Here is a 13,499-nt window from a genome sequence, read left to right as displayed (position 1 = left end):
AAGAACATCTCCCCCCTTGACACACTAGTGCTGTGTAATGCCCTTGCCATTTCTTGTCTGTGTACCCCTTTGTTGTATCATGTATGGTCATGAAGGCTATTTTTTGCAAAAGAATCATGCATTACCAACAGAGATTATTATGAATGATCATATGCCGTTAGTTTGAGTATTTGAGGAATTCGATTCTCGGTCCATGTAACTAACTGCTGCTAGCTTTAAGGCCATAAGTCACTCAAGAAATATGAAGACTGCTATATGTGTAAATGGCAATTCTAGGATATGGTCAGATGAAGCCCCTATCTCTTGTCATTGGTGTAGGAGGTCCTATGTTGCATGTTGTTTGTTGACAATTAAGTATTGATTGAAGATTTGAGGGAATGAATGCCAAACTACAGAGTTGTAAAAAAAAAAAAAAAAAAACACAGAAAGACTTTCAAGATTAGCAGGACCAAGATGGATTATATGAAGCTTAATTTAATAAGAGTTGAAGAAAAGGAAATAGTTATAAAGTTGATAACTGAGTGATTCAAAAAATGACATTTCTGTTATCTTGTTCAAGATTTTCACATGGGGAGAGAGAGAGAGAGAGAGAGAGATTGAATAGGAGGAGAGAATGAAGTGAGAGATGCTTTGGGATTCGGACTCCGTCGGGTTGCCATAGTCGAATGAAATTGACAGTAAAAATTTAACAAGGAAAAGGTATTCATTCTTTTTATACACCTAATTCAGCAACTCTGTTTTTTCCCTCATTGTTTGTCTTTAATGGTCCTCTCTCCCCTTGTGTTGTGCTTTTCCCTTCTTTTTAACATGACTCCACAGAAGTTGTCATCTAATCAATCTGGCATAAGATTCCTACACATTTGCCCAAGTGGTCTTGATCCAATCACCAAAGCCATAATGCACAAACTTCTATATCTTAGAAGAGCATTGAGAGTTGGGACTGGGGATGCATTGTTCTAGTCAAGATGAACATAAAGCAACCCAACTATAGTGTCATTATATATCTTTTCTTTGGTCTGGAGACTGCAACAGGTATGCCCACTACTTGGCTGTCTCGATCTCTGACTTTGTCTTCCCATTGCTAGAATTAAGAGGATTCTTGACACTGCAATGACAGTAGTGTCTTATTGACTCAGAAGCATCCTACAATCAATATTAACTTGCCACAACCATACAAGCCAGTGTCATGTATGGACATCAGGTGTAAAACAGTGACATTGCAGATCAGGTTGCTTCCACAATGATTGAATGGAGGGAAAACAATTTTTTATTTCTTCATGGTGGCATTGAACATTTTGCCCACCTAACACATTTGTACTGTTAACTTTCCATGACCTTTATTCATATTTTCTCATGGGTTTTTCTTACTTGTGGTAGTTAAAATCAGCAGTTCTTATCTAACACTATTTTCCTTGTAATTCATTTTACATGTCTTTTAAAAGGATCTTAAGCATTTGTGATTCCTGTTATGTAGGTTCTTCGACCTTGGGAGTGGAGAAATCTGCAGGCATGAAATGGCATTGGATGCGAATGGAAAGAGACCATTGGATCAATGGCATGTATCCATGTTTAGTTGATGGTGGTTTTGACGTGTTTAGCAAGTTTGGTTGGATTACTAGTTTTTTAAAATTTTACATCTATTTTACATCCAATCAAACGACTCTGGTCAATTAATTTTACTTCATTTATGTTACAACCAAACGACACAAAAGGGGAAAAAAATTCCTTCATTTCCCTTTCCTTTCCCATTTCCCTTTCAACCAAACACAGCCACAATGTTTCATGCCTATTCGGTGAAGAGGTGGTTGGCTTCCCACTCTTATGTTATCTTTGTATAATTAAATTCCAATCCAAATCCTAATTAGGAAAACGTTAACATCCAAGAGAAACTTGACCCAAAAGCATTAGGAATGCCAATAAGCATTAGACTATATTTTAATCTTTAACTATTTGTCCTGCGCGAGTGCATAGTATTGTTTAGACTTTAGCCTATTGATATACATGCACAGGCATAAAATAGATGCATGCCAAAATAAGAAGATATTTGATTGAATCAGACTCTGAAACTTGATATGTAGTTAACTAATTTGGATTATATCCTCTTTATCCAATTCTCGAAATGAACATATTATCCGTCCACATAGTAAAATACATGGCTTGTAACGTTTGGAAAAATAAACCAACGGGATTGATAGCCTAATGGATGGAAGTCCTTGGATAAGATTCCTCTCCATTGAGCCTAGGGACCAGAGAGTGATCTCACGGCTGGATGACCTCAGGACATGTGACCCGATCCATGCGGTTTCTCTATATCACATAGAGGTTCACGAGAGGGAGTGTCTCATGATTCATACACAGAGGTTCACATTGTCAGGGAGGAGAGAGAGTATATCAAAGAATATGAGATAACATTTACAACCATGGTTACAAGTTTAGTGCCTTATTAGGCTCCAATGATACCAATACATATCGTATTGATACACCAATATGGTACTGATACTTAAAACCAAGTGTACTACAAGTAGTGTCTACATTACTACATCATTTTTCCATTGAAAAATAAAGAAAATTGTTATTGACCTAAGGTTTAGGTATTTATTTAAATAGTTTAATAGAAATGACATGGTCCAAGTCAATCACAATAAATTTCAGAGTTTAATTTAATCAAATGCACTTATTTGTATTGACATGCATCTCATATATATATATATATATATATATATATGGAGTACTCTAATCATTACTATGCAGTCTCTCGTTGTAAATGGAACCGATTATTTTGAATGGCTGAGGTTTAAATTGTGAACTCTGAAAACGTCACCTTGTATTGTTACATGGATAACTAGCGATACTAAGAGCCAAATTTGAGGAAACCACTTACGTACCAGGCGCATTTTAGTCGGAGGCTGTTTACGATTTTGTTATCCACAACTGCAACATTTGTCCTGGGGCATAAAATAAAGGAGAAGCATGAGAGAGACAACCGCAAGAACCTAATCGGGGAAATGGAGATGTCTGCAACTCTGGCGCTACCCTCACTTCCAAGAACTTCTCCATTCCTATCATTCGCTTCAGGAAACTCTGTCTTCTTCAGCAACGGTAGAGTCGATATCATGAAGCAGAAGAAGAATACGACCAGTTGCTTGGTTTTGAGCAGAAGCAGAGCTCGAAGAGGTCTCAACTGCACATGCTTGTTTGGTCTGGGCGTGCCGGAGCTCGTTGTAATCGCTGGAGTTGCAGCTTTAGTTTTCGGACCGAAGAAGTTGCCTGAGGTCGGGCGGAGTATTGGGAAAACAGTCAAGAGCTTTCAACAGGTTTGGTTCTTTTATTTGGTTTTGAAGCAATTTAATTGTTTGGTTGATTTGTGTTCAGTGGTTTTGAATTATTCTGTTTTGTTACTCTCGGAGATTGTGCTTAACCAATTTGATTTTCGCGAGTAGTGGAGTTATTATACGTTGAAACACAGGTGAGAGTATGACCGCAAAATTTTTGTACTCCAACTGTTTACCGTAATGTGTGATTCATTCTGGAAACTGGCTAGTTAAGTGTTAAGACATAATTGGAATTTCGATGTCTTATTCCCAATGCAATAGTTGATCCATTGATTGAATAGTCCAGTCCATATATAGGGGTTAGGGGTAGCGTCCATTGTTACTGTTATTGTTAACTGATTCTTAGAGATATCATGATTGAACATCTCGCATACTGATGTACTGCAGGTGTTATAGTTGCAGTGCTTATGCAATCATGGCAATTATATGCAATTTGCATGGCACCAAGCTGATTTGAGACATGTCGGTAAAATTTTGAGGGGAATCAATTGCAGCTGTCAGATTAGAGAAGAGAGGCCAAGTAGTTTGTCGTTGGTGGATCATTATCATATTGGTTATGTGGATCTATGCTAATTGGTTCCTCTATGCCCTCTGTTATGGTTTTAACTTTGATTATTTTAGGTGGAGATTGGTTCTAGTCTGAGAAATATTCATATGTAATTTCTCTTTATGTCAAGAGCTTTGACTATTGATAATGGAATTGGTAGAAATGCCTCCTTACAATGGTTCGTGGGCTTTGGTCTGGGATTGCCTGTGTTGGAGTTTTGGTGTTTAATTGGTGGTTTTTCCAGAGGGACTCCTCATTTATGCATTAGAGACGAGGCAATCAGAGTTTCAGACAAAGATATAGGAAATGGTTATAAACAAAAATCCTCAGCTACTTGTAAGTGCTTGGGGTTGGATACTTTTATTGCCTTTGATTTGGTCTAAGTGAAGAAAACCCTATTATAATAATAATGGGCAAGTAATACCACTGACCTAGAGGAATTTAGACTGAAGTCACTGATCAATGAAAATTTGTCCACCTATGCTTCATTTTTTTTTTTTGGTAGAAACCTATGCTTCATTAACATGTTGATGAGGTGTAATCTGGCTAGTTGGTTAGCTTTGGTGCCTACTGTATTTATTGAAATCTTAATTGGTGACTAGGTGCATGTTTGGCTAAGCTTCTTGTGTTTCTAGAATCAAGCTTCTAGTGATTAGGAGGGTTAAAAATGGTTCTTTTAGAATCTTTACCACAGTAGGCTGTAGAAGCCCGAGAAGCACTCCTTCCCCTGGCTTGTGGGCTTATTCTACAGCTTCTGGTGGTAAATGCTCCAAATGAAGTATTTAATACTAGACCTGCCCTTTTAACCCAATAATTTAGAAGCTGTTTTTTCAGAAGCTAGAAGCAGAAGCCAAAGAAGCTTAACCAAGTACGCACTAGGAGCAGAGAAGAATCCAGCTTGTGGTCTGAGTACAAGCTGGAGTGTGTCTGTCATTTTTTATTGTTTGTTTTTTATTTTAGGTAGTTGTGTTGTAGATTTGCAAGGGCATGAAGGTCTCTTTTCTCCCAAGTGAGTTGTAGCTTGAGGTATTCTAGGTTTTTAGCTAAATGATATCCTAGGATGGCATTTTTCATTTCTTCCTCAAGATATTGTCCTGCTTGTGTTTATGGACAAAACGCTGTCTATAGTGAGAAACTTTCTAGCTGGACCTTGCCCTTGACCTTGGAATACTGTGCTTAATTTGAACATACACATGGGGCATTGATATAGCTGTTTACCGTCAAATATTTAATGCTTTGAAGGGAAGAACGAGATAGGTCAAAACAAACTAAAGAAAATTTTGATGTATTGGAAATATCATTTGATTTATCATTCCCCCAAGTGATGAAACATCCAGCTCCTGTGTAAAGAAAAGCAAAATGCTTTGTTACCAGTCTGTCCCATAAAGTGCACTCTAACCCCCTTAACAGTTTCTCTGGTGAAGCTTGATGGTTTTGTTTTGTGCATTCACTTACTTAAATGGCAATAATAAACATTTTATGCCCTTGGTACCATCTGAACTATCCATTTAGATTTGACATGGTTTACTCTCTCTCAGCCTACTACACTGCTTGTTTTTTCATGGTCTAGAGTTTGAACTTGGTGGCACATTCCTATTGCTTGATTCTATGCCCTTTGTGCGGAGCTCACTGTCACAACATTATAATCAAATGCTCCAGAGAGAACATGCTAGTACATAAATTCTATTTGATGTGAAGTTGAACGTGTTTGAGCCTTGTATGTCTACTGGTGCAGGCAGCCAAGGAGTTTGAGACAGAGTTGAAAAAGGAACCTGGCCCTACGATGGACTCCGCAATTGACTCATCCTCGGAGAAACCTACAGCTTCTGTGGTCAGTGAGGATGAGAAAAAAGATGTAAAGGTCTCAAACACAACTGAGAGTTCTTGAGATTGGTGATGTGTAACTTAGTAAGCACTCCATTTGTCCACTTGGCATTTGTTTGTCCATTACTTTTCCATCTGTAGGAGTAGAACAGTTTCTGTTTCTAATGTAGATCGGCTATATTTATCATAATGAGAGGTTTTGGTCACCTGCAAATGAGATGTTTCGAAGCTTGGTGAATGATATGTTGATTTTTGAAAATCCCTGGCTCAATCCTCTCTTTCTTGCCTCACCAGAGGTCAGATTGCTCTGGTCTAGTGGTCAGCAGTATAATTCGTGTTGTGACGGCATACTTATTCAAGTACTTCTAAACAAATTTGATTATCCTCTATGAATTTACTAAATTACCCGTAGCTTTGTTTTTATTGTAGCAATGTTATGATTGTTTTCTCTAGACAATCTCTAATTGTATGTTACTATTTTGTAATTCTGATTTGTCATATTATCATAAATTAAATTTATTCGGTTGTCCTGTGTGAAATAATTTAGTTATCCCTACCTTGTTTCTTTATGTAACAAAAACTCTTGATTGTTTTGGAAGGAAGAGCTATAGCTATGACATCCTTTTTTGTAATTTTGTTTATCACATTATTACAGTTAATTATGTTTGGTCATTTACTATTAAATGACAAATATATCCCTCAACTTATATTGTATTATGTCAAAGAATGAATGCTTTGGAATTAAAATGTGAAAGTATCTGTGTGCATGATCTATGGGTCAATCTGACAATGATGGTGGCAAATCTTTGGTACACATCGTTCGCAGTTGCCCTATCAGTGGTATACTTCAAATCCTATTTTGCTTTTCATCACCTTATTTATGTGGCAGTGGATGTTCCTACAAAAGTCTTGTATAAGCAGATTTGGGATATTTAGAATATGGTGGCTAGCTTTCTGAAAAGAAAAAAAAACCAGAAGTTGCTAGCCTAATGAATCCCATCTCTCTATCTTATCCTTCGCCATTGCTAGGACTCCTGTGGTTCAGCCTATTGCAGGAGCCCTGTTTAAGGACTCCGGATCAGCTCCCCATGTGGGGATGGGTGGGGACAGATTTGGTGGACACTCCATGGGGTGTGGGTCCTGACTCCTGCGTGCTAGAAGTGGGTCGCACATCCCATGGAGGGTTTAGATCTGTCCCCACTGTCCCCACGTGGGGAGTGGAACCAAACCCCTGTTTAGGGACTGTTGCGGGAGCTGGAAGGTACAAGAGTGACATTCTTTATCTTGTAAGGGAGAGGGTTCTCTGCATAAGCAGCATAGGGGAGTGCACCGTTGGGGGACAACAAAATGGTTTTGTAAATAGGGGGCATAGAGGTTATTTCATACGAGGAGAGAAGAGAAAGAGAGAGTACTTTTCATGGTCGGTGGGAGCCTCTCTAACACCACTGACCCATCCAAGGGCTTGGACATGCATCCTCAGGTGTTGAGGATTCATGTCCAAGCCCTCCCATCCCTTGGATTGTCGTTTGAGGGTTGTTGGAGGGTGCAATTGTTGAAAAGGAATCCTATCCAGGTGGGAGCATCTCTCGTGAAATGACTTTGCTGCCTCTTATTAGTAAGCTCTGTTATTCGCTCAGAGAACCCACCCTTATAATTATTAATTATATGAGATTGATTTTGTGGTTAAAAAAAAAAAAAAATCATCATACTCACCCATATACATGCAAAGAGTAAATACTTGTCGTCCGAATAGAAATGCAAATGGATCGAATAGAAATTCAATGTGATCGGATCCTAATAATCCTTGATCCAATATAGATACCCCTAAACAATACAGATGGGATTTGAATTTGGATTTTCAAGCAGCCATCTACATCCCTTACACTTGTGTAAGTGTAACCATAGTCCAGTCCAACCGTAACCGAGCTCAGGCCAGGCCGCCAGGGCCCTCGTTTCCTATCCCTTAGCGAACCCATCTGATTTAAAACATCAGATTGGCACCAAATTGGGACGGGGTTGGCTTAGCCCATATGCCTAACGTCTAACGAGTGCCCCTGGCCGGCCTGACGGGACTAATCAGTCTTGTACTTTGCAAATTCCAGACTAAGCTTGGCTCGGTCCGTCCAATTGCTCCCAGAACTCACTTCGTTGCCCATTTGCCCTCATGAAGGGCTATTCTGATCTTCTGTCTTTCAGAGGGAGTACGTGTGCATTGAGTCAGCTATTTTCATGGTGATATTTTTGCATGATTGAGATGGGAAAACCAGATAACCCTAGAACTTTGAACCCAATAGACATGGGACTTCAATGAGAAATGGCAGGTATCAACATCTTTATGATATATCTACTCTTTTTTTTTTTCCATTTATGCCTTCCACTAGTTGTTCTTCTTTCAATTTCAGTCCCTTTTTTCTCTTTCATATGCAGAGCTGAGGGGAAATGGTGATAATCACGAAAGAAAGAAGAAGAAAGCAAAATTATGAAATGATGTTAACAGCAAGAAATGCTAAAACTATGGATGAACTAGCCATTTTTTCTAAATTGTTGGTGCCTCCTGAGACAATTATGCAAGACAGACTGAGATCATGGAAAGTTTACTGTTGCATCTGTTAATATTGAAGGCACTGTTCAGTTACATTGGTGAATTCATATGTATAATGGAGAATTTTGTATATTATCATGAGAGAGATTTAATTGGAACTTCACTTTTCATATAAATAAATGCCTTCTCATATATTTATTGGCATAACATGCAAAACAATATGATGAGTAATTTGAGGTCTAGGTTCTTGAATGCTGATTTGTGAATGTGGAGGATTATGGGATTAATATGCCATGGTACCAATTTCAATAGCGATGGCTAGAGGAATGACCACTTGATCTTTAAGGGCATCATACTGACATTTTTGTTTATTTCTTAATGGAAATGTCCAATTTTGAAACAAAACCATAAATAAATAAATAAAATCATAATAAAAAAGACCACTATGAGAGTCTAAGCAGCTGTGTTTGAGATGTGCCATGCCAGGATGACCTCAAACTAAGGATGTGAATTTGTAACCGAAACCGTTTATCAAAACCGAACCGATCCGTTTACACCGAAGTCGCAAAACCGTTTAGTAAATGGTGTGGTTATGGTTTCAAGTTTCAGGCCGATTAGCTAAACGGGTCGGGTCGGTTTTAACCGCGGAACCCGTTGGTTTCAAACCGAATTGAAACTGTTTAAATCGAACCGTTTAAAACCATTTAAACTGTTTAAACCGATCCAATTAATCCGTATAACAATTAAATAAAGAAGGGGCAGTAATCCGTATAACAATTAACAATTAAATTAAGTGTCCATCCTGCTTTGGTATGATTTATTGCAATTCAGTTCAAGTTTAGGCTTTAGATCATGAACTTGTAATCCATATATGTTACTATGTTATTATGTTATCATAGATTGGGTGTTTTGGCTGAATCACCTGTCATTTTAATATTTTATGCTGTAGAAGGTTGGATTTGGATGTTGCATGATATTAGTTTTAAATGTTTGAGAATGGCCATACAAAGAAATAGCACTAGATTATCAAATTAAGACATACCATCGTTAATATAGAATCTCTTATTTGTGGTTGCCAATTATTTTTTGATAACCTTATGATCTTCAATTTAGAGATGGTTGCAAGTTATAACAAACCGATTGTGAACCGTTTTACAGACCGTATGGAATAAACCAAAACCGAAATAGTTAAAAACAGTGAAACTGACACCGTTTAGAAACCGTGAAAATCGAAACCGTTTACTAAACGGTCACGGTTTCAGAAAGTGGAACCGTTTAGTAAATGGTGCAGTTATGGTTTTAGTCAAATAAATGTGAACCGAACCGATCCGCACTGTTTAAACCAAAACCGAACCGATTAACACCCTTACCTCAAACATGACCTGTGAAGCTACCACTGCTTGATAGAAGACACAGGTGGCTTGTTTGACTTAACTAGCGAAAGCTTCTGATATTTAGCATTGCCAAAGGGCTAGATTAGTTTACTGAATGAGTGATGTAACAGTGATGCAGGTTTTGGTCCATTCAAGTCCATAATGAGTGTATTAATAGTTAGTAGATACCTTGTCTAACAGTTTGATTGCCTTTATTCTTGATGGATCTTTTCAATTTTGCTTCTTCATTCCAAATTGACCATATTGGATGAGGAAAACTATGTTTTCTTGTGACATCTTTAAGATTCCATGCAGAGGGTTATGAATTCATCATCTATTCTCTCTTGGGTTCCCCCTTTTTTTTTGGGGGGGCGGGTGGTTGGGGGTGGTTTACTAAAGTTCATTATCCATCCACCCGGTTCAAATCCTGTTGTGGTCTAGTAGATATCCTTGGTGGCACTCAACAGATAGAGGGCCAAGACCATTGCTTAACGAGTGACCTCAGAAGAAAAGCAGCATGAGGCAAGGAGCATATTTTGTATAAAGGAGAAACCTCACTCATTGAAGACCATTGACAATTAGCTGTTATATAGATACCTCCACCTGCAACTTTTGGAGATAGAAAATGAATATGATAGGGGTGAACCTCTGGTTCTCTCCCATCCTGCTCCTCCTCTCTTGTTGGTTATCTCCTTTTCAAGCCCAAGACATCACAAGTTTCAAGTGCTCTGATGACCCATCCTACTATCCATGCCAGGCCTATGTATTCTACCAAGTCATGGCTCCAGACCTGACCCTCACCGAAGTTAGTGACCTCTTCTGTGTAAGCCGACTCATGATATCAAGAGCCAGCAACATCTCCTCTCCAAGCTCTCGTCTCCTCCCAAACCAGAAACTTTTTGTCCCTGTGACATGCTCTTGCAACTCCAATGGCCTCTTCTATGCTAACATCTACTACACAATCCAGTCTGGTAACACCTTCTTTGACCTTTCCCACAATCAGTTCCAAAACTTTACAACTTATCAAAGTGTGGAATTTGTTAACCCTTCTCTTGTCCCCATCAACCTCACCATCGGCAGTGATGCCATTTTCCCAATCTTCTGCAACTGTCCCAACACAACCCAAATGCAGACTGGAATCAATCATATCATTAGCTATGTTTACCGACCATCCGATACCATAGCTTCCATTGCTGCAACCTTTGGACTGGATGCACAATCTATAATTGAAATAAATGGGCAGAACATAAATCCCTGGAGCGTAATTTTTCTTCCAGTCTCTCAAATTCCTCAGCTAGATCAACCTTATGTTCCTCGAATTTCTAAACCAGAAATTGAGGTGGAAGATCATATTATTATTGGGTTGGCAATTGGGTTGGGAATTTCACTCTTTCTGTTGGTTATTTTGATTTTGCTTACGTTTTTATGTTGTAATGGGGAGATTGTCTCGAAGCTCAAAGGAACAAGAGATGATAAGGAGAAGCAGCTGTGGTCATTGAATAAAAAGAAATGGGAAAAGAATTTCATAACTGATGTTTCAGATTCCTTGGATAAGTATGGAGTGTATGACATTCGAGATTTGAGACAGGCAACTGCTGGATTCAACCAAAGCTGTTTAATTGAAGGCTCTGTTTATAAAGGGTGCATCGGTGGAGAGTTCTATGCCATTAAGAGGATGAAGTGGAACGCCCTTGAAGAGCTGAAGATCTTACAAAAGGTAAGAGATCATTTTCCCCTTCTACTTTTGTTTTAAACTTCAGCTAAATAAGAAACAGTTAAAAAGACAGTTGGAAAGGTCTTTTGTTGGGAATGTCTTGTTTCCCTTAAAATTGAAGAATACTTATCGAGTTAAATGATCAATCTAGTCCAGTTTATAATGGTTTCAAGGATCAAATATTATATATGTATGTGAAGGGAAAGGGCTCCTTGGAAGGCAGCGTGGCCCCTGCGCAGAAAAGGGGTGAAATGACCACTCCGCCACCCCCCATGAAAGGCAGAAATCCCGCCACTGTTGATGCTTCAACATCATGCGCTCCCATTGGCCGCTTCTTTTTCCTTTATTATGTGAAATATATTAAAAGAATGGGATGCTGCATACACTTGCCCCTCCTATACCCTGCAGTAGCAGGAGCTTCATGCACTGGGTTACTCTTTTTTTCTTATTATTAAAAAAAATGCAAGGGTGGAGTCATGTGGGCACATTGCTCAAATCTAAATACATTCTTTTCAAATAGAAAAAGTACGCAGGAATGGAATAGATGTTGAGCAATGCCATATTTCTAGTCTTTGTCAATCTTTTTAATTTTGGCAATGTGATATCTTTTTTTTTATCCTTCTTTTATTTTATTTTCCTAAGAATATTTAAGTCGGTGAGAAGAATTTAGAAGTGAAATGAGATTAGGTGTTCATGGAATGTGTTTCTCAGGTCAGAACTTTGAACCTAGTTGACTTGCCATGGTGTTAAGCAAGCCTAAGGCCTTGACCCCAAAACAGCATGCACCATGCCATGACTTATTAACAGCCAAATGAGTTAATTTATAGCCAACTTGGACACCTTGTATCTTAATTGGATTAAAAAGGGTGGCAAGTCTGGAGACACCTGCAGCATGACTGGAGAAAACCCACTTTGGTATTATGTAAATATCTATCCCAGAATTTCAAACTATTGAGTGGAGGGACCCAAATCCTTATGGAGGGATGGAACGTACGAGGGTTAACCAACATGGGACTATCCTCCCAACAGTCGAAAGCTCATAGGCCAATCCTGAGCCAATCTTTTTATCTAATTCAATGCATAATGGTGAAGGTTGGGTGTTAGTTCTAGCCTACACTAGTTTTAATCCAAAAATATATAAAGTAGGCAAATATCCCAATAACTCTTCAATTACTGATTTATGGAGATAGCCCACTTCTGTAAATGCTCAGCTTGATGATTCAATGGAGCACCCATTAACATGCATGAGTGTTTTAAGATCCATAACTTGTGTATCTTAAAGTCTAATTTAAGGATTTGTAATTCATTTGAGTTCCTGTTTACAGGTAAACCATGGTAACCTAGTGAAGCTCAAAGGTTTCTGCATACACCCAGAGTTTGGAAGCTGCTATCTTGTGTATGAATATGTTGAGAATGATTCTCTTTATTCATGGCTTCATGAGGACAACAGGACAAAGAAGTTGGATTGGAAGACAAGGTTACGTATTGCTATCGATGTTGCTAACGGTCTTCAGTACATACACGAACACACAAGGCCAACAGTGGTTCATAAAGATATCAAGACTAGTAACATTCTATTGGATGGAAGCATGAGAGCCAAGATTGCCAACTTTGGACTAGCAAAATCTGGTTATATTGCTGTTACCAAGTGCATTATTGGCACTCATGGTTATATTGCACCAGAGTATCTTACAGATGGAACTGTAACGACGAAAATGGATGTTTTTTCTTTTGGGGTGGTTCTGCTTGAGCTAGTTTCGGGAAAGGAAGCCATCAATGAGGAAGGGAAGCCACTTTCTATAGACATAGGTAATCTTTTGGAGGGCGAGGAAGATGAGAAGGAAGAGAAGTTGAAGGAATGGATGGATAAGGTTCTTTTGGATGAGAATCCATGCTCAATAGAGAGCATCATGAATGTTGTGACTGTTGCCATTTCCTGTGTAGAGAAAGACCCTTCTAGCCGACCAACTATGGTTGATATTGTTTATACTCTGTCAAAAAGTGAGGCTCTGTGTTTCGACTACTCTATGCAAGAAGAACCTGAAACTGAAATACAGCAGCAATAAAAGAATGGCCATTTTCTCCTTGTCTTAGTTTTTATAAGATGCACTGCCTAGAGTTATGTAGCAGAGGTCATATTATAATAATGGAGGCATTAAATGTGTTT

General features: G+C 38.6%; 2 protein-coding genes across 2 annotated transcripts; both read left to right on the top strand.

Annotated features, from left to right (window-relative positions):
* Positions 1 to 2,942: 2,942 nt before the first annotated feature.
* On the top strand, positions 2,943 to 6,114 carry LOC122090725 (sec-independent protein translocase protein TATA, chloroplastic). The gene is made up of 2 exons (XM_042660411.1): positions 2,943 to 3,314; positions 5,615 to 6,114. The coding sequence occupies exons 1-2, from the start codon at positions 3,006 to 3,008 to the stop codon at positions 5,765 to 5,767; spliced, it is 462 nt and encodes a 153-aa protein (XP_042516345.1). The 5' UTR covers positions 2,943 to 3,005; the 3' UTR covers positions 5,768 to 6,114.
* A 3,903-nt stretch (positions 6,115 to 10,017) lies between these two features.
* On the top strand, positions 10,018 to 13,499 carry LOC122090500 (serine/threonine receptor-like kinase NFP). The gene is made up of 2 exons (XM_042660120.1): positions 10,018 to 11,335; positions 12,658 to 13,499. The coding sequence occupies exons 1-2, from the start codon at positions 10,244 to 10,246 to the stop codon at positions 13,396 to 13,398; spliced, it is 1,833 nt and encodes a 610-aa protein (XP_042516054.1). The 5' UTR covers positions 10,018 to 10,243; the 3' UTR covers positions 13,399 to 13,499.

The sequence above is a fragment of the Macadamia integrifolia genome, chromosome 10 (genome assembly GCF_013358625.1).
Source record: "Macadamia integrifolia cultivar HAES 741 chromosome 10, SCU_Mint_v3, whole genome shotgun sequence".
NCBI lineage: Eukaryota > Viridiplantae > Streptophyta > Magnoliopsida > Proteales > Proteaceae > Macadamia > Macadamia integrifolia.
This window is presented reverse-complemented; position numbering and strand designations above follow the sequence as displayed.